This window comes from Bemisia tabaci, chromosome 6, assembly GCF_918797505.1.
Source record: "Bemisia tabaci chromosome 6, PGI_BMITA_v3".
Lineage (NCBI taxonomy): Eukaryota > Metazoa > Arthropoda > Insecta > Hemiptera > Aleyrodidae > Bemisia > Bemisia tabaci.
Window position 1 is genome coordinate 9525308 of NC_092798.1, and position 21945 is coordinate 9547252.

Below are 21945 nucleotides of genomic sequence, written 5' to 3' on the forward strand. Positions count from 1 at the left end.
TACTCTGATGTTGATATACATACATACATTAAGTCCCTTTCACAGCACAGCCTCGCGCTCTGCGACGCCCAATCGACGTTGCCTCCTATCCTCCCAGAGATCATCAGGCAATTGGCACCCTCTGATCTCCTCCTCCACCCCTTGTCGCCAACCTTTCACAGGACGTCCACGCTGTCGCCTTCCGGGAGGAACCCAATCGAAGACCTGCTTGGGCAACCGATCGTCTGCCGTCCTTCGCACATGTCCATACCAGACCAACTGCTATGTTGACAAACTGATATAATTTGGTGTCCTGGTTTCTTCTGTTGTAGCCTTGTCCGGACGGGATCGAGTTCCGTGCAGAACAATGTGCCTTGTACAGTTCCGAGACGGCCAACTGGACGCCGTACTGGAGCGCGGAGAACCCTTGCGCCCTGACGTGCGTCTCGCCCACCGGAGAGGTCGTCACGTTGGCCCCCAGGGTCCGTGACGGAACGAGGTGTAGACCCGGCTCTTTAGATATGTGTATAGACGGTCAATGCAAGGTACGCCCAAAGCACGTAACACATCAAAATTGAACCACATTTTGCAACAAGGGACTATAATTTCTGGCACATCCATGATAATTGGACCGCGTTAAACAGAAAGGAACCAAGCCACATCAGCTATTGCCAAATTTAACTGGGCAATTGAATGTTTGACATGAAAACGGTTGTGCGGATTTCTATGCAAATTTCAGTGAATTTTCTCCATAATACAAAGCAAATTCCTTAAAATTCTCAAAGAAATCCGCACAAACGTTTGCTCGTAAAAAATAAAATGCAGTTGTTAAATTTGGCAATAGCTGATGTGGCTTGGTTCCTTTCTGTTTAACGCGGTCCAATTCCTATCTACTTAGGGAAACGAATGGTACCTACGTTGCCTCTGAAATGAGCTGAAATTGTAATTCCTTATTGCAAAATGTAGTCTATTTATATTGGATTATCACGTAAACATCAAAGCACGTAACACATCAAAATTGAGCCGCATTTTGCAACGAGGAACTACAATCTCTGGCACATCCATGATAACTCCTATTTACTTAGGGAAACGAATGGTACCTACGTTGCCTCTGAAATGAGCTGAAACTGTAATTCCTTATTGCAAAATGTAGTCTATTTATATTGGATTATCATGTAAACATCAAAGCACGTAACACATCAAAATTGAACCACATTTTGCAACGAGGAACTACAGTTTCTGGCACATCCATGATAATTCCTATCTACTTAGGGAAACGAATGGTACCTACGTTGCTTCTGAAATGAGCTTAAATTGTAATTCCTTATTTCAAAATGTAGTCTATTTATATTGGATTATCACGTAAACATCAAAGCACGTAACACATCAAAATTGAACCACATTTTGCAACAAGGAACTATAATTTCTGGCACATCCATGATAATTCCTATCTACTTAGGGAAACGAATGGTACCTACGTTGCCTCTGAAATGATCTGAAATTGTAATTCCTTATTGCGAAATGTAGTCTATTTATATTGGATTATCATCAGAAAGAGGCACATAGTCCACAGAAAGAATATGTGTGACCTGATTCACGAGAAGGGGCCTTATCTATCCGAAATTTGAGTTTTTGGTACCCCTGCATTAAATAAGAAAATCTGGAAATTTTGACGCTTTGATCCTGAAAGTTCAAACATTGAGGGAGTATATTACGTCCTGAAGTTCCAAGACAAAAATTCTTAAGTTCTTGGCTACGTTCAGGTTAAGTTTTGCGTTATAATTATTACGTATGGAAGTTAAGGTACCGTATTACTACTTGGGATTTAGATGTTTCTTCTTTGATTTACGAATTCACTCTTAAAGTTTCTCCAGTCACAGTAAAACTATGTAGGACGTTTCGAAGAAGGCAGCTGATTAAATATCATCGATGAATATGGCCCTTTAAAGTTGAATTATTATATGATGAAAATTACCTAAAATAAACAATAGTGACCCTCTTCAATATGAGTTTGAAAGAAAATTCGTGTAGTCTCTCATTCTTATAAAAAAGCTTTATTATCCCTTGTGGTAAAATTTTGCAAACTACAAGTTGCTTGATCTTTTTTTCAGAGGGTTGGCTGTGATTTAGAAATAGGCTCAAATTTAAGGGTAGATGCTTGTGGGGTTTGTGGTGGTGACGGGTCATCATGTTCACAACCCCTGTATCATTGGTCAACATCTCCCACATCCCTGTGTTCAGTTTCTTGTGGAGGAGGTGAGTTCATTTTCATTTTGGGCGCGTCTGGGTACCAGATGCGCCCTTTCCAACCGTTCGACTCCCCCGATGTAACATGTACTATACTACATGCCCTTTTGCCTTATGGGTAATGACGCCATTCTGGTACACCCGGGAAAATTGGATTTTTTTCTGCATCTGGTATTCGTAAAAGTTTTCGTGAAATGTTTTGCTTTTAAGCATAACAATCTCGCACGGACGTATTACCTGGTTAAAGTATTTTAGGGCCTCCTTATGCTTTAAATACTTATATCCGAGGCAGTACTTTCAGATCGATTTGAAAATATTACGAACAGTCACGTGATCTCTTCATTTTAGTGACGTATTACTGTGCTACTTTGTGATTGGTTCATTTTCTTGGCGCAGCATCGACACGTCAGCTGTTTGCGGCATTGAGCGGAAGGTTTAAGGTTATGTCATGGACCAAGAGAATGAATGAGGACCCCCAACTCCAGTTAGCGGAGACATTAGCGCTGCCTATGTTCAAGCCGTGAATATGGGTCCAGCCAGCGCCGATGTCACCGCCGGCCGGCCGGTCCCTCTCTTCCCCGCGACCCGCGCTTCCCCTACCCACTGCTGAACTCCTCTTCACGCGGCACCGCTCCCCCGCGACCTAAGCGCCTAGAGGTTCCGCCGCTCTTTCCCGTCGTCTGATTTACAGTGCATCCATTATGTTTCCATTCACCACCAACTGAAATTCATCACAAAGTGCTTGTGGAATATTTCAGATCATCGCGGCCGATCGGAAGTTTGGAAGGGTTTTGCGGTTAAAGAATCCCACTTTAAATTCCATCTTCGTCAGTCTTCGGATACATAAGTCTGTAGTAATATGCTTTGTCAAAGAAGCGCCCTTCAACGCTTGGGCGTTGGAACTGCTTGTTTTTTCAATTCTTTTAATGCATTACTCAAAATCTCAAGGTGAAATTCTGTGCCGGAGTCTATATAGCTCCCAAAAACCCGGAGCGATGTGAATGCAGAGCGGAATTTATGCTCCTTGAGGTGTGACCTATAATATTACGAAACGGAATCTGATCTGTTCTTTTTGCGGAAAATCGTGCGCCTTTATGGTGCTAATTTCACTATTCGCGTTCATATCACTCTGGGCTTTTGGGTGCTTTATAAGTACCCTCCGGCACCGAATTTCACTCCTTAATTTTTAACTGTGTGAGTGTTACTTTCTCACCAGGGTAAATTCCTGTAAGCGGCATTCTCCTCATTAAACTTACTTTTACACAAAACACGGCAGACGCATTAAAAATCAGCCAAGTCAACTCAAACATAAATGTTAGCGTATACATGTTTACAAGCTTTCAAAATCCCTAAAAAAGTCAACGAAAGTCATCCTATTGCCGAAATGTCGAAATTTTAGACATCTTCTCTGCACGTCGCGTCAAATTTCACAAAAGTTACCTTCCTCCGCTGATTTTTGGAATTGAGGGTCTGCCACATAAACGAGTAAGGGCTCCAAAAAATCCCTTTTACTTCCAGTTTTCATTTAAAACTCACAAATGAAAGATCTCGAATCACATGATGCGTTCGACCTAATAATCGTGTTTCCACCCCTAGGAATTTCCAAGAGCAAGTAAACGCACGATTTACGCACTTTGTGAGTGTTAAACTGACAAGTGAAAGATCTGGAATCGCATGATCCATTCGACGTAATAGTCGTGCTTGCACTCCGAGGAATCTCCAAAAGCACGTAAACGCACATCTTCCGCGCTTTGTGAGTTTTAAACTCACAAGTAAAAGACCTCGAATCACGTGATGCGTTCGACCGAATAGCCGTGTTTTCCCCCTAAGAATCTCCAAAAACACGTAAACTTACATCTTCCACGCTTAGTGAGTTTTAAACTCACAAGTGAAGGATCTGGAATCGCATGATCCGTTCGAAGTAATAGTCCTGGTTGCACACCGAGGAATCTATAAAAGCACGTAATCGCACATCTTCCGCGTTTTGTGAGTTTTAAACTGACAAGTGAAAGATCTCGATTCGCATGATGCGTTCGACCTAATAATCGTGTTTGCATCCATTAGAATCTCCAAAAGCACGTAAACGCACATCTTCCGCGCTTTGTGAGTTTAAGAGCATCTAAGAAAAGGCATTTTGTGAATTTTTTTGCCAAAAATATTTATACAAATACGGAGACAAATCGCAGAACACGGTATTTCCATCTTATAAAGATAATGATGGAGAATTCGCAGGTGTCTAAAATTTGATGAATTTCATATTTAAGTGGAAACCTTTGAGTGAACTGTGCACGAGGATACCTTCGGTTAATAAATTGAACGATCATGAGGAGATATGACAAAATGATCTAATAACGCCAGATGACGTCACTAGGAGGCGCATTTTCTTACTTTTAAATCTAGTTTTATACAATTTCCCATATCAGAAAAAAATTATAAAAGATACTGCGTAATCAGCTCTTTAAGCATTCCCAGATACATACATGAGTCGCTTTTACAGCGCTCTCTGGCGCTTTGCGACGCCTAATCGTCACAAAACTCGGTCTTCCCACAGTCCATCAGGGAGTTGACACTCCCTCATCTCATTTAACACCCCTGTCGCCACCCTCTCACTGGGCGTCCCCTTCGTCTCCTCCCAGGAGGAACCCAGTCAAGCATCTCCTTTGGCAGCCTCTCTTCCGTCGTCCTATTAACATGACCGCACCAGACAAGCTGTTTGGTCATGACGTCGAACACGATGTCATTTTCGACTTCCATTATCTGACGAACTCTATCATTACGGACCCGATCTCTCCGATCAGTAAAAAGTATGCTTACTGGAAAAAAACACATTAGATCTAGAGTCCCGACTCTTGAAAACATGGACACGAAAAAATACTCTTGATTCAATCAGCATTTGCTTAAATCAAAAGGAAATCCGCTCAAATTAAGAGGCTAGGTTCTTGATTGAAGCAAAAATTCGATTGAATCAAGAGTATTTTTTCTTGTCGATGTTTTTAAGAGTCTGGACTCTAGATCCAATGTGTTTTTTTTCCAGTGCGTGCAAATTCTCCATTGAGAGGGTGAACTCGCACGATGCTGTTCGGCGGAATCTTAGCCAGACGTTTTGTGGTGCTTACGAGATTTTAAATTTCCCCTCTTCGTATGACGTAAACTCACCGTTTGAATAATCCTCACACCAACAAGAAACGCATTAGTGCAAGTTCTGAGCTATCCCCCCGCACACCCCCTGCCTCTCGGGAGTCTCGGGACGGCGGGAAAAGGTGGAAGTTTTCCGTGTTGTTTTTCCATCATTTTTCTTTGGTTTTTTTATCGGGCGGAATGGCGGGCGCCCGTCTCGGCGGAGGGTTTCGTGTTTGACGGGAGACGTAGACGTGACTCGCGCAACTTCGCCGTTTCCAACGTGTTAATGTTTGACGATCTCGCACATCAAGTGTCGTGCATCCGATTATGGTTCGCCGACGTTTCTCGCTTCCTCGAGCGCCACTTCAACTTGCGCACGCACTCGCCATCCCATGAATGGATCTCGAAGTAGGGCATGAAATTAAGTACCACGATGTATCTTCCCTTATCGAAATTTACGTACAATGCTACCGTGCTAAAGAAGAACGCCGTATGAATATTCGGGAGTTTCTAAATTTCCCCGGATAAAACATGTACTTTTGAGGAATGATATTCATAGTTTTCCTTGAAATTTTCAAATATGTTTGATTAAATTGGGAACAAAACTGTCCGAAAAATTGGAAGAAAATTATTCAGGATTTTCCTAGTAAATTCGTTGGTTATTAAAGGAAATATAGCAACGCCTGAAGGCTCATGCGGCGTTTTTCCTTAGCACGGCAGAATGGGATAAGTGCATTGAAATTTTTAAATTCAATGGAGAATGGAGATGTTGCATGTGTGAGGAATTTGCGATTTGACTGTTGATTCTTGTGTAAAAGTTCGCGAGAAACACGATGGTGCCACTGGTTTTCTCTGAAATCAACTCCCAAGCTCAAAAAAAGGTCTCAAGTTGAGGCCGAAATGGAGGGGATATCCCACACTATCCTGAGAGTCCACCTCTACATCAAGACAAACTCTCCATGCAAAGATAGGGAGCAAGTACAATAGCAGGGTTGCCGTGTTTTCAGTTTTAGAGTCTCCAAATAAAGTGGCAGCCCTGTCAATTTATTTGCTCCCTATCTTTGCATGGAGAGTTTGTTTTGATGTAGAGGTGGACTCTCAGGATAGCGTGGGATATCCCCTCCATTTTGGCCTCAACTTGAGAGCTTTTTTTGAGCTTGGGAGTTGATTTCAGAGTAAACCAGTGGCACCATCGTGTTTCTCGCGAACTTGATTTTAACCCGTAGCTTATGAAAATATAAGACATCATAAGTTTCCTTTGTGTGACCCCCTCCTTCACTGTATGTTCTCTTCGAATTCCAGGTCTCAAAAGTGCAGAACCTGTGTGCTTGAATCGTGTCACCGGCGTTGAGGTTAATTCCGAGCTGTGCGATGCATCGCAGAAACCGGAGATCAGTTCTGTTGAATGCAATACTCACGCATGCCCTCCACGGTAAGACCACGTGCTTAGTGAAACTTATTTTACAATTGCCGAAGCGAAACTAATTGTGAAGGGGGGAGAAGGGGACTGAGGAACGGAGAGTGAGGTCAGATGGGTTTGACTCAAAAGAAAAGAGAAAGCGCCTTCAATTGAGAATGATACTGTGCAACACGTGGAAGCTTGAATAGTTGTATCATTCCATTATTTACGATATTCCTATTTAAAGCCTGACGCCACTAAGGGGGAGCAGGGGGTAAGAAAGGTAAGAAAAAAGAGAAATCGGACAGAGGTAAAAAGCGGAGAAACAATCAGTCCATCATGGGAGTTGCACTAAAACTACATTGGATCCTTACACCTTCGACGTACCTCAACTACCAGACCACGTATATTGGTTTGCGATGTTGCAGCCTTCTTGTCATACTTTATTTTTTGGATGGAAAACTACTTACCGTCAATTCTTGAAACTTTTCGTGATTTTTCTTCTCTGTGCGAAAAAAAACTCTGTGAAAAGTTCAAGAAATGACATTAATGTGTTCTCCAGTTATTAATGTGTTCTCCTTCAAAAAAATAAAAGGGGAGCGGAGATTTTTAAACACCGCAAACGACATACGTAGCCTGATAGTTTCACTGTCGCTATTTATTCAAAACAACAGAATTTCTAAGGACGCACGGATGTAACGTTGACAGCAATCGTGTCGTATAGATGAGTATTTTTCTCTTTTATGTCAATATCCTCTTTCACATAATGAACCTACTACCAAAAAAGGCGCCCTTGTGTGGAGAAACAATAAAGCCAGAGTATGGTTGCTGAAATTGAAAAATGTACACTCCATCGTAAAGTTTGAAGATCTCCGATCATGTTTTAGGTTTTAAGAGAAAACTTACCGCGAACTTTATTAATATATTTGAATGAGAGCAGAACATTTTCAGCAAATTTCACAAACAACTGTTGATCTAATCATGTAAAGAAAATAATATATGAATGAGTTTTCAGCGTTGCTTTTGGAGGCACAGGTTTAATTATTACCTCAGCCAACAGTGTGCTCATTTTCACCTAACCTCACAAGACATACTTAACATTCAGTGTCATTGGTTTTTTATTATAATTGGACTTCATTTTACAGTTAGAAACTCCAATTTTTGTCTCAACCGTAGAAACATTTATGCGCATAGGGAAACGAATGGTGCATACGTTGTTTCTAAACTGAGCCAGGAATTGTAGTTCCCTTAATGCAAAATGTAGTCCAATTAGAGCTAAATCTAATTTTGTTTGAAGGTGGCACGCTGAGCCATGGGGAAGATGTACTGTCAGCTGCGGAAAAGGTGTTCGATCAAGGAGAGTGCATTGCGCCCAAGAGAACAATGGAACAACGACAAAAGTAAGTTAATTACTTGATTTTAGACTGTAGTGGTGTCAGATCATCCCTTATTCCTGATAACACCTCTCTTTAATAAACCATCCTGTAAAAATATATTAGGAACGGATGGACAATGTATTGATGAGTTGATCATTAAATCATAGCAAATCAATTTTTATGCAATCAATATCTTGTCACTTTATGTCGTTTTAAAAGTGATGAAGGAATAAGGATATTGCTTTGAATTTTTAAAATTGATTCCTTGAAATTGTGGGCAGAGGAACCTTTAGATACGTCTTAAAATTCTGACATTTTTTACGAAGATCCTTCATAACACGATATGGCAAAAAAAAATCTTCAGAGCAAGTCCCGTTTTCCATTTCTTATCAATAACTTAGCAGCTTAGAATTTTTAAATTATCTCTCTGAAATTATGCTTTTATAAACTGCAAGTTAAAACTAGCGTACGTCCGGTTGAGTTGAACATTTTGGTACATTTCTCATATCGACTATCGTTGTGACGAGAATCACTCTATAGCTAGGAAATCGACCGGTCCCTTGAGTTCTCGTTACAGAGAGAAAGTACTGTAATATCAACAATCAGCCCGCAAGAAGTTGCAGCCTTTAGGAGAGAATTTTTTGAAGAATATCTAACTTACACTCCGAAAAGTCTTCAGGGGTGTACAAAAGCACGTAAAAATATATCTAAAAATATCTACCGACACATCAACGACCTGCGAACCGGATTTTGAACCTCATTTTTGACGCGCCTCTCCGTCAATCTACGCTCCAAAGTGCCGACGCATGTTTTCAAGCGCGAGTTCTCGTGTCCTCGGCGCTGTGAAAAACTTCGAGCGCGCGTGTAATTTTTGATCCGCGCAAAAGACTGCATTATTAACCTCCACTAAGCATTCACCTTTACGAATCCCGCGGCGGGCTTGCTCAAACACCGCACGGCGGATCCCTTAATTTATTTATCATGGAGAAAGGGTCGAGACGAATTAAGAAGTTCAACCCGCGTTGTCATGTGAGTAAGAATAAGACGTGAAATACGAATTGGATAAATTAAAATGACGCTTAGGCCGCAAAATTGAAACATACACTGGAAAAAAAACACATTGGATAGAGTCCACACTCTTAAAAACATCGACAAGCAAAAATACTCTTGAATCAATCAGATTTAAGCTTAAATCAAGAACCAAGCCTCTAATTGAGCGGAATTTCCTTTTGATTTAAGCTTAATATGATGAATCATAGAGGCCTTTTTCTTGTCAATGTTTTCAAGAGTTCTGAAACTCTAGATCCAATGTGTTTTTTTTCCAGTGTAAGATACAAAAACCGGAATCTTTTACAATAACAGCGATGAGGCGCAGTATAGGTTTGTGTTCCTTTCTCTAATTTTTCATTTTGTATTTCCCGGTGAAAATGCAGATGTGAGAGCTGTACTGCCATGCTAAGGAAGAACGCCGTATGAATTCGAGCAAATTATCCTTCGATAAAAGGTTTAATTTTCGAGGAAAATTGTGAAATATTTAGCCTGGAGATTTTCAGACGGTTTTAGATCAAATTACAAACAAAATTATCTGAAAAATTGGTTAGGACAACATTCAAAATTTTCCTGAAAATTATTGCTTTACAGGGAAAATTTGCAACGTTGAGGTCGAAGGCTCATACGGCGTTTTTCCTTAACATGGCAGTGTAAAACGTCCCGGTTTTTTACTTCATGCTTTATTTTGCGGCCTAAAACTATCTCGAGACGTTTTAAAATTGGATATTCTGAAACGTCGATCTGCTGTAAGTCGCCTCTCTTTAACGGCAAAGGCAATTTACCCCGACCCAATTTTTGAGATTTTGCGCTAACGCCATTTTAAAAATAATCGGTTCGATTCATGTTGGGCCTAAAAACAAATGCGAGCGTTGTAAAAAAACTAGTGTCATTTATACTAGAGTCAAAAAAAAAATTGGTGAATCATTTCTGAATTGGTTCCCGTATTTTAGGCCTTTCACAGTGTCACAAACGGGAATTATAAAGATTACATTTTCCCCATTGCACAAGATTATTAATCTGGAATGGACCGAGGAATGGCGGGTTCGGCAAGGAACAAACTGAATGAGAGAAGGATGGGAGAATAGGAATTTGTGAATGGCCTATCAGATTACGAAAATGTTTCAATTTCTGTAATCTTTATTCCCGTTTGTGACTCCATAAGGGATTGTTATCTTGACTCTCAGTATAAGGGACTCTAGTAAAAAACTAGCTCTTCTGCGGCCGCGACTTTTTCGCACCTAAAATTGCGAAAAATAAAATAAACCCCAATTTTGACAACGTCGCCAAAGAGTCAAGTGCCCTGCTGAAGTGTGTGTGTGTGCCCGGAGGGGGATTGGGCGCGAGCCAGTCGGAGTAAACAAACTTTAATTATTTCGCCAACGTTTATTAATCACAAATTAAGCATTGCCCAAACTTTTCTCGGTTTGATGTCTTCCCGGCCACTTCCAGAGCCCCCACACCCACATCCACCTACCTCTTGAAACTTTATTTCATTAATTACTTCCTGGCGATGATTTGCGATGCACCGAGATCAACGATGACTCCGCCGATGAAGAAAAATCACCTCACCCCTCTCTCGTAACTCACCGTTAAAAATTAATCGAATCTTATACGGAGAGGCTATGTGACAAACGTTTACGTGGAAAAAATAAAGTATCGTAGGAATTTTGCAAAATCGCAAGCTGACGTGCGAGGTTCTGCAGTTTCACCATCGGTACGTTACTATTTCTTGAGGTGTCTGAAATTGTGAAGGAAACTTAATATCTTGGTTAGGCGTTTACTTTAAGCAAGCTTCGTGGTACAAAACCGTGTTTACGTGGAAATTTAATGAAGAAGCATGCATCATAACGCTTGAGTTTGCATCTTGTCTCGTTGTCCATTTCTTACCCCATTCTACGCATAACTGCATTACGAATATATGGATTACAATTGCAATAAGAACCAGCTATCTCAGGCTTCTCCGTACAAATTCGCTCATTTCATGGGGAAAATCAATGGCATATATGTTGTTTCTAAAATGAGCCGGATATAGTGGTTCCTTAATGCAAAATTTTAATCCGTATGATCTACATTTTGAAAAACTTACTGTTCCTGGCTCATTCTTAAATGCGCGTAATTGCATAGGGAAACTAGCTCCACATAATGTTGTCTCTAAAATGAGCCGAATATTATGGTTCGTTATTGCAGAATATAGTCCATATATGGTTGAGGATCGGCGGCCATTCATAAAAGCACGTAACTGCATAGGGAAAACTAATGCCACATATCTTGTTTCTAAAATGAGCCGGAAATTGTTGGTCCTCCTAGCAAAATTATAGGTTCCATATAACGTGCTCAGCTCTCAGAGCCAAGTAGCTGAACACGTTGGGGATGGTCGCAGATAAGGGGGCGTATATCCACCAGACAGGGTAGTCCTAGAGAAAGGGGGAATGGTCTAGGGGGGTGTAAGAGCCCTGTCACTCTAATAGATGGTCACCTACCTCAAGAACGTATCCTAGAATCCTAAGGAAAAGAAGGAACACGTAAGTAGGAGATGGCCACTCGATGTATTGGGTAAAACGATAATGATGGTATAAAATGATGGTATACAACTACAACTAGGTCACACAGACCTCTAACAACTATCACACAGATACAACTACTACAAAAAGGGGGGAGGGGGTCTCCAGGCAGGAAGAGCCGTCGGGGATGCTGCCGCTGGACGGGACTTTCGGCGTGGGGAGGGGTGCTCAAAGCTCAATCACCGGGGTGAGACGCGGGATGGGGCAACTTGAGGAGTCGAGGACTCAAAAAGGGGGTAAAAGGCCGCTGGGCGAAAGGGGGGTCGGGGACGGACCGTAGGACCACAACTTTCGGCCGAGGGATACTCGAGGACTTGACTACGGGGTGAGACGCGTGTCGAGGGTCCGCGAGGAGGCGCATGCACGGTTGGCGAGACGACTGACTTCAGGGGATTTCAGAGAGCTCCTCGTGGGCCCCCTAGGCCTGCTAACTTGGGCGTCGTTCCCACGGTTAGCTCGCCAAAATCCCCTGACCAAGCATGTCACATCCGTCAGGGCTCCGAAATCCGCGGAAAGCAACTGGTTAGGTTGCCACCCGTGGACCCACGGTCGCCCGGCGCCCGAGACTGGGGTATACGCAATTGGGGGATTTCTCGGGCTATCTGGCAAGGCTGTGTCTGGTGATGTCACCGAGCGATGTCACTGACGGATGTGACAAGCTGTGTCATGAAAAACTCGCGGAACCACCGATTTCCCGGCGCGATATTGGCTCGCTGCTTCCAAAACCGCCGTAACTCCAATATTCCGTTATACTCCCCCTACAACGACACAGGATAATGACCTCATTATCCGCAGTGGGTCACTGGGAGGTCGAGCGTTTTGGAAGCAGCTAGTCAACACTGGGGTATGATTTTGTAGGGACTGGGGAAGTGTGATAAAAATTATTATCAGTCATCGCGCCCGTCCGTTTGGGAGCATTAACCTGCTACTGTCATTCTTAAATCTAAACAATGGGTCTAATTACAAAGATTTAACTGTACAGGGATAGATTGAAAGTGAAATATGACGCTGGGGAACGCTCGGCGGTTGTCGCCGGCGTTATACGAGTCGATCAGCTGGCGGGAAGGCCGCTGACTCTCGGCGCGGGGCCGGAGAGCGAGGAGCTTCTTGTTCATATCGGGTGTCTTGAACAGCTGAGCGTTGTTCGGCGTGTAAACTTTTGGTCATGATTGATGCTTGACTGGTTACGTGGTTTTTACTTTATAAAGAAGAAAAAAAAAAATATTTTACTCCTAATTATGTATGTACACTTAAAGCTAATGTTTTTTTTACTCATTTCACTCAAATTGTGTCGGCGGGGGGGGGGGGGGCGTTCGCCCTGGGCCCCCTGGAAGCAGAGGCATGGGGTGGGGGGTTGGGGCGTCTGCCCTGGAACCCAGTGAGGCTGAGGTCCGCTTGCAGTCCCGTGAATTTGGTGTGGCCCGTGGGTAGAGCTTTGGGGTTGAGTTTCTTCGGCGCCGCGAGAGTTGCAACATGTTAATCCCTCTAATACTCCTAGTTCTGCATTTTCGAGCGGTGTTGGCAGCTTTGAGACGATTGGCCACTGGCGATTTGGGCGACGATTTCGTGGTTGGTCGGTACATGGCAGGTCGTTTTGAGTGACCGTCGAAGTGGGGCGAGGTGAAGGTAATTTTCTGGAGGTCCTGAGGTCGGCTTGATTTTTAGCTTTTTCGGAAAATAAAGGCTTGAGCAGTGATATAATGGATTTACTCAAAAAATAAAGATTTTTCGCGATCTCCCCGACCTCAGTCTGCGATTTTGTGCTGAGTAACGCAAGTAGCAAGAATAAAAAAAGGTGGGCTTAATATAGAAGATTTTGCCCCATAAAAAAAAATGCTATTTCCTCCTGCAGATCTCCGCCCATTGCTGTCGTGGAGATCAATTTGGTAGTTCAGAGTTGTTGCCAGTTGGTGTTATGATAAAGGAATTTGGGTTTCTTTTGCATAGCGGGTTTCCATGCGTTTTAAGTGCTGTGTAGATTGTTGGGCGATTCGGCGGAGTTGCCAATTGTGTCTGAATACCCTGGTGTCCACATCTTCGTGTTGGTCAGATTTCCACATGTGGTTAGTGCCGCGGTGACTGATTTGGTATGTCGGCGGGGCTGCTAATTGTGGTGGACAAAATCTGACGTAAATCCAACCAAAATCGCACTGTTTGGTTGGATTTAAATTGGCGGCCTGGCTTTGTTGCCAACTGCTGTTCCACGTTTTTTTGGTCGCGCTCGAGTGTTCGAGCTCGTCAGGGCGTGATGAGCTGCTTCGCGCTGAAACTTGTGGTAATGGAGTTGTGAGGGAGGGGGGGGGGGGGGATCCCTTCCCCGCTAAGGCGTTGTTGCTGGCGGTGTCCATTTTTCGTCATCCCTTTTGCTCTATGGGGTCCGTCGGTCCGACTGCCGGAAGCTCATTAATTGCCTGTCCGCGGAATTTGAGTGGTTGAGTAATTTCCTTAGGATTTTTAATGTTCTAATGTACATACTATTTACAATGTTGGGTAAGTGCATTCAAAGCTAAGTGCATAAGTGCAAAGCTGTTTACAAGGCCTGTAACAAGAGGAAGGGGAGGAAAACGGATAAATCTTCTTTCGTCTGAAAAAGTTAGTTTTTTTTTTTAAGAAAGTAAGAATTACCCTGTACGAGGTTCTTGCTGTATACAAGCCTTTTTTATCTCAATAAGTTAACTCTTCTACTAGTACGGAACTACTTAGCATGGAAGAAAAAAGTGCTGCAAATCATGCGACATGCTAATAAATCATGCGAACTATCGTGGAGAGTTGAGGGTGGTTAGGCATGTTTTTTAAACATGTAATTATGCAAAGTTATTTACGTGCACTAGTATGGTTCATTACACGGAAAAAAATAGATGGTGCCGACGACAGAACCCCCGCTCACACGGCTCCCGCAGTTTCTTTGTTACACTTACAGATTTTTTCTGTTGTGAGGACAGAACTTCGGTCGTGGGAACAGAGTATTCTGTCCTCATAACGGAAGCTTCAGTGACTGTAACAAAGAAACTGCGGGAGCCGCATGAACAAAAGGCTCCGTCGTCAGCACCATCTATTTTTTTCTGTGTATGTATGAGAAGGAAACTACTAACCTACTGAACTACAATTGACTACGATGAGCTAATTAATTAATTAATATTGACCTACTGAGCTACTGATTTATAACTTTCTTTTCTATAGTTTACTATTTTACTGTACAAAGCTATTAATAAGGTTATTAGACAGTTATTTAACTATTTTTGATAGATTCCAAGGCTGTAATTAGCGTTGGATAATAATGAATGAAGAAATCTTGGTTTTATGCGCTATGCGGCGTAAATATTCGTCGTTATTTACATATTTTTACTCTATCGATTCTTAACTCGCCATAGAGAACATCTTAATTCACAAATTTGGCCATGCTGGCAACTAGTGTTGGATACTTTAATTAATTAAATAATGATTAATGTAAATTAATTGGATTCTCTGAACATGTAGTTACTCAAAGTTATTTACATCTTATTTCAATTGCCTAATTTTTTGTAAGTATGGTGTGGTACGTAGGAGCCGGCGCAATTTCAGTGTTGTCAAATTGCTGCCCTGAATGGCCATGTTCTGCTTCTGTCATGGACTAAGCGATATTTTTGGAGGGAGATAGTGAGTAGATCTAATTAATGTGTCATAGATGAAAAGTTACTTCATTTTGAGAACACTGCGGCTGCGCCGGCTTTTACTCTGGCGCTCACTTTGCTAAAAATACTAAAATACATTCAATTTAGCTTCACTTTGCTAAAGTACTAAGATACATTCAATTTAAGCTTATTTCACTAAAATATATTTATTGATAGAGTTTGTATTGACAGTAGCAGGTGTTCCCCGACGGCTCTTATAATTAAGTTTGGAAGGGATAGAACCAGTTTGAACATACTACACGAAGTTTTCCTAAGTTGAGTGGTAATTCTTAGGGCTTCGTGCATTATATCCACGTCTGGATACGTGAAATCTTTGAAGCTCGTCTTTACAAGATGCTGATTTTTGTTTCTTTCTTGTCTCAGAAATCTAGCTTTTTTTGAGCCGTAGTTTATGTTGGTATGTCTTTTGACAAGTGATCGCAGTGATCAATGTTGTAAATGGATATTTATCTTCAGTTAGGCCCCCGAAGCCCGGTTTTCTTGAGAGTTCTGTTGTTAGGGTGATCCTCGGAGTCCTAAGTGAAGACAAATTTGGTTGTGTTCTGAAGGTAGATGACCGTTGATAGGTATGATCCCTACGACGACTATTGGATCGTCCCTAACATCTGTGGGGGGGGGGTGTGGATGAAATTTCCATGTTGTTTGGAAACTGTCGCTCAGGCGAAGTGAGCGGCTTCCTAAAAAAAAATTTCTGCTACATACTACCCTTAACCTTTTTAATTCTAATAAAATTTTTTTTTACTTGTTACCCTAAACCTTCTTAATTCTAATACTTAGTGAGCATGATTCGTGCTTTAAAATAGTTGATGTAAATTAACAGAATTTGCACGTTCGAGTCGTAAAAGTAAGACAATAGAGAAAAGAAATGAGAGAAAAGCTCACTGTCATCTAGGCATGACTAAGTTTTGTTCTGTATAAATTCTAAATTTTATCGTAATTTCCTGTAACTTTTAAGTCTTAAACTAAGGACTAATATAGAACTAATTTCTGGAACTAATTTGGTTTTGTTTCTGATGTTTCGGCGAGGCATTGAGCAACGAAAGATCAACCTTTGTGAAGGCGTAGTGCCTGTTTTTTTGTAAAAGAAAGGAGGCAAAGAAACTGAATTGATCATGGTGGAATTGTACATGTTAAATTGACGCGATTCATCCTGGTACGTTTTGCATTATGGTACCAAAATGTTTCATTCTAGTGGTAGCTAGTGAAAATAGCCGAGGCTATTTCGTAGTGATGTTGACCGTTCGTTACTCAAGTTTTCTTTCCTTTACGCCGGTAGTTTATTGTGTAAATTGCATCTCAATATGGCATATTGCTTGCGTCTTGCGATTTATTGTTCGATCCACTCAAATTAATGGGAAACCTACGGTCGTGGTATCAATCATTTCCCACAGCTTCAAATGGCTTAGCTATTGACGCACTGCGATTTACGCCGCACAGTGGTATGAGCAAACAGTAAAGGTCGGACATCAAGGTGTTGACTGAAAATTTCAAATTTTGGTATGTTTTTATTCAAAGAAACCAATCAGACAGACTGTCTCTGAACGGGAATTTTATGAAAGAACCAATGTAGTCGCTCTTAAACTTTCTCGTTACTAGTTTCGATCTTATAAGTTTCCGAAGTTATTAGTTTGTGTTCGACCTCCCCTGCTGGCCCGGACCAGTGTGCGCCGCGTTTGTGCGGCACGGCATTTAAAGAAATGGAGTGTAAAAATAATTAAAAGTTGAACTTTCTGAAAATTGAGAAGCTTGCAAGGAAGCCACCTAGGTATTAAGAGGTCTCTTCCATTGTAATGTGGGCGTAAGTGCCTACATTTATTTTATAAAGTATAAGAATGAGACAAATTAGTTCATACGGAATTCTACTTTAACTTGGGGCGTTTAATGCCGAATTATCGGTCTTTTACTGAAGTATATTTACTCATGGGACTTAACTATTTAAAACTAAACCTATTCCTATCGTAATTGCTCTTTTTACAAACTGCGCGTTACTAGCTCATATGCTGCGTCGTTCCCCCCCCCCCACACAAGGGCGCCTCTAGACCACCTTATGAGCGCTAGGAAGAATGTGTTCCTATGTTAATTATGGCTCATGTGGAGATCGAGACGCGCCCCTGTGTGAGCGAAACAACGAAATATTAACGAAATATGAACTTGAAGCGAAATGACTTGAGTGAATTAAGTGGATTGAATGAATTGAATTGGAATTGGAATTGAATATGTGATTGAAATTTTTCAAATTGTGGACTGTTAGCTTTGCGTAAAAATGTGTGTTAAAGTTTGCCTGAACGACGCGGCGAGAGACTCTTCATTGCAGCGCTACTCTTTCACTTAAAAGTAATTACTGATCGACTTATATAGACGAAAAAAAATGAAATTTGTCAAACTCTGCGGGAAGCGACGGTCAGTCTGCTGATGATTTTGAAATTACGTTTGGCGGGCAATTATGCATCGCTGCAACAGGGGGCCCGCGCCGTGAAGGAAAACAGAGTCTCAAACATCGGTGGAGAATCACGAGTGTGAGAGTTTTGCTGATAATTTAATAATTTTGTCTATCAGGACTCGATTCTTGGTCGACTTGTCTCTATGAAGATCCGTGTCTCAATATAATTTTTGATTAAGTGAATTTTTAAGCGAGGATAAGGGCGCGCGAGTACCGCGACGCTTCCGAGACTGTGACTAAAAAAAATTAAAATTAAAAAATTAAATTGCCGTGAATTTGTTGATAAATTACTCAAAATTGTATCTGTTTGGTGCTCGGTCCCGGTAGTCTGCCATTCTCGCGCGTCCCTCTCCGTGCCAAAATGAAGGTTCCGTATTTTGATAAGAGTTGAAATTATTTCTGCGCATTTCATCGTGAAGAATAATGGACGCATTTCCATCGAACGGGGCTGCACGCACCGCAACATGAACCGTATTGTGCACGTGATCATAAGGGATCTAGGGTTCACGTCTCAATGCTCGCAGCTCCGCTCGGCAAAAAATGCACTCATTTAATTTTTCGAAAGATGCTCTGTATAAGGTATTCTTTCTACTAAGTTGATGAGACAAATTGACAACGCTCCCGGATCATATGTCTCTTCGCCATTGCGTAGATATGCGTTGCTCTCAATTTGCTGTTTCCGCGACACAAAGATGCATCCAAACTCTCGGGTGAGATCTGTTTCACGTATGACTGCTGGATCTCTGCGTCTCATCTCGTGGCTGGGATGCATCTCGGTGCCGCAGGAGCAGCAAATTGTGTTGCTGGTGAACAAGTTTGCTGAGAAAATGTTGAATTTTATGAACGTAGATCAATTGGACTGCGCAAATTCTAGCCCGGTTCTAGAACAACGCATGTGCCATTAGTCCCCCTATGCACACAAGTGTTTTTCCATAGAGGTCAAATTTTCTGGTTTCAAACTGCAATTTGCAGTCAAGCTAAAAGGTTCTGTTGAACACGTTCCGGTTTAAAAAATATAAATTTAAGTGACCGATTGGTACAATAGAAAAAAATTTAACTAAATTTAATTAAAGTTTTGTAAAATTACTGATGAAATGGGAAGAAAAAAAAGGCTAAGGTTCGCTGATCAACCGTCCTAGCTCTTCCAGAGCTGTTTGAGTTTATACTTTAAGAGCGCGTTACTCATTTAGAATCTCAATCAAAAAGTAAGATAATAAAGAATAAACACATTTTATCAAATTAGGGCGTATGCCTGAAAATCATTTTCCGTGAAGAAAATGTTTTAAGGTGGATTTTTTGTTGTGAAGTGAAATTATGGAAAGAAAGAGGAAATCTGGCGCAAAAATGGACTGAAAATGGTGGTGAGAGCTGGAGAGTGTAAGGAAGTGGAGAACATGCTATTTTTCTTTCGTTTACGTGATTTAGAGAAAGTTTGACGGGGAACGAAGTTTCTTCTCTGCCGAGTAAAGGTTCTTGGTTGTCCTTTTTTCAAGAATTGTGTAAATTTTTTAAATTTACATTTACGAAGTACTTGATAGTACTGGGATTTTCCAGGTTGTAAAAATTTTGGCACACTTTCAGACGGTCTCTAAGTGAATTCACCGGTAACATAGAGGAAGAGAGGAAGCATTCACATGTGTTGAAGGCACAAATGCGAACTGCATTCGCCGTTGCTTCGAAATATTGGTGTAATGGGTTTTTTAAATGTGTTAGCCATTCTTGAATCGTCATTACTGCGCAAGCAAGGGCACAGCAGATTACAAGAATTGGAGGTAAATTTTTATTTTGAGGCAATTTATTAAATTTTTCGGCACATTTTTCATCGGAAGGAGAACTCATCTGTACGCTGGGTGGTTTAGTACGTTCCATCCCTGTTACGAGGTGCTAACAGGCGATGTTTAACTGTTGATGTTTACATCAATGATAAGACCGCGATGCCGAGATTTTCCCGAGCGAGAGTGGTGCGTTTACTAGGTAATATTGACATATTTTCAAAACTGAAACTTTTCAAAAATGGCTAGAAATTATGCTTTGAAAAAGCAACTTTGTTCTTTTGGATAATTCTCGTCAACAACTTCAAAATATTTTTGTTAAAGAAACGCAACGTATGGATTCCGCGGCCCAAATTTTCCGTTTAAAAAATACATTTTTTATATTAGCAAGTTTAGGCGCCTATGAGGCCTTTTGTCCGGCCAAATCCGGCCGCCGGCCCCTCATGCGCCGCCGCGTCCACGTTCGCTCGGACACCGGATCCTCCGCTTTTCGCGAGCGCTTGCTCGGACACCCGACGCGGGGCGCAGAGCTAGGGCGCTCCGCGTTTCGCGTGTTGCCGGATTTTTTCTGGGTCAATGAATATATTGAAAATTGATTTTAAAAAAAATAAGAAATAAATTATAAGTAATATTGAAAAATATTGATAATATCGAAAATTATGGTAATTATGGCATTTGAGAATATTGTGGGACCAATTAGTGTGTTACGAGGGATGGGGGTGTAAGCGAATTAGAGAAAAGTAGGAAATGCTTTTCTTTTCTTTATTTTTCAGTATTTAGAGAAGGTCGGACGAGGGACGTAGTCCCTGCAATTAATTTTTGTTTTTCAGTGATTACGAATTTATTTCAAAAATAACAATTGCTGATTTGTGCGAAGGGAATTCTGGAATTTTAACTCATAAGGGCCATGGACTAAGAGAAAATTTCAGCAAGTTTTTGGTATAGTCGGCAAATGAACTATCGAGTGAATTATTACTGCAAATGCAGGTGTTTCACAGTTCTGTTTTGCGTAGCAAAAAGATTGAAGAAGAAGGGTTTTAAAAAAATTAAAAATAAAATGTTTTGCATTATCATAAAAAAAAATCGACGCATTTAATTCTATAGATTATTTAAACATCCCTAGTTCCAGTTGTAAGCGCTCGCCCGGCTCGAGATTACAATTGTGAACATAGCGATGTGGGCTTTGGTTTTAGCACTCAAAAAAAAAGAAAAATAAAGACCTGAAATGGATAAAAAATAATAAAAAATTTGAGTGAAAAAAAGCGGATGCTTGTTATTTGCAGATGAAAAGCGGTGTTGCAATGTGTTAGTTTAGTAGTATGAAGAGATAGGTTTTCAGTTCATAGATGAAGAGTAAATTAACAAAAGACAAACATTGGAAGATATAAGATTTTGTCGGCTGCTTTCTGCACCTGTAAAATCACATACAGTAAATTTACCAATTTACCTTAGGCTGGCATTGTTTGTCGTCCGCTGCAACCTAGAGAACCTGAAAAATGCATGCAGTTCTGTCTTGATGTTAAAGGAACTAACTATCGGAGTGCTTTTCGTACTTAAATCGCAAGTAACCGTTATTTATGGGACTTGAGAGTTGAGAGGAGGAGAATAAAAAAAGAAAGAGAAAACTTATGTTTTCATATAAATTTATAAATTCTCTTGGAAATTCGCTGGTTTTCAGAGAAGGAAGGGAAAAAAAAATGTTATTAAAACTTCGGAGATAAGCAGTGTAAAAATTTAAATACTTTGAGTATTTCAAAAAGTTGCGGGATTAAAGACAAAATTTAATCACTGTCAGTGATATGTTGCCGAAGGCATGTAAAATGAACTAAATTTTCGAAGAAGGTAACCAAAAACTGGTGCTGAAAATACTAGGAATCGCAAAAATATGAAGAATGGGAAGAAGCGTAATTTTGAAAGAGGAAAATTGAAGGTGATAGATCACTGAAGGGTAAGCAAGCAAGCGTGAAACAAATAGCTGAGTGACAGGGCTCTTAAGTGGGCAATTTTTACCCTGACATCAGTTTGAATTATTTCCGGAAATATGGGAGAAAATCAGAGAGAACAAAGTTAAATTAGAAGTTTATCAAGTTGGAAGAACGAGGGTCAGAAATTTTATCTAGAAAATTTAATTTCGTAGGGGTGATTTAAAATCGTGAAATTTATTTCACAAGGGGGGGGGGGAGGTTAACACTGTAAGTAAACGCCGAGATTGTGTCAAGTCTAAATTTCCACCTCTCAGAATCCTGCAAGACGTTAGCGAAGTCAGATCACCTTAGTCGATGTTACAGACTTACTCAGCCTTGAACCGCGAGGTCACTAAATAAATTTAA

The 21945-nt window shown here is 41.1% G+C and overlaps 1 protein-coding gene across 1 annotated transcript in view; it reads left to right on the forward strand.

The window, feature by feature from the left end:
• The window catches only part of LOC109034839 (no long nerve cord), a 235444-nt gene that overhangs the window by 182707 nt on the left and 30792 nt on the right, over positions 1–21945 (forward strand). The window contains 4 exon segments of the mRNA XM_019048214.2: positions 312–524; positions 2091–2235; positions 6649–6778; positions 8043–8145. Of these exon segments, the coding sequence (XP_018903759.2) occupies positions 312–524; positions 2091–2235; positions 6649–6778; positions 8043–8145 (591 nt within the window).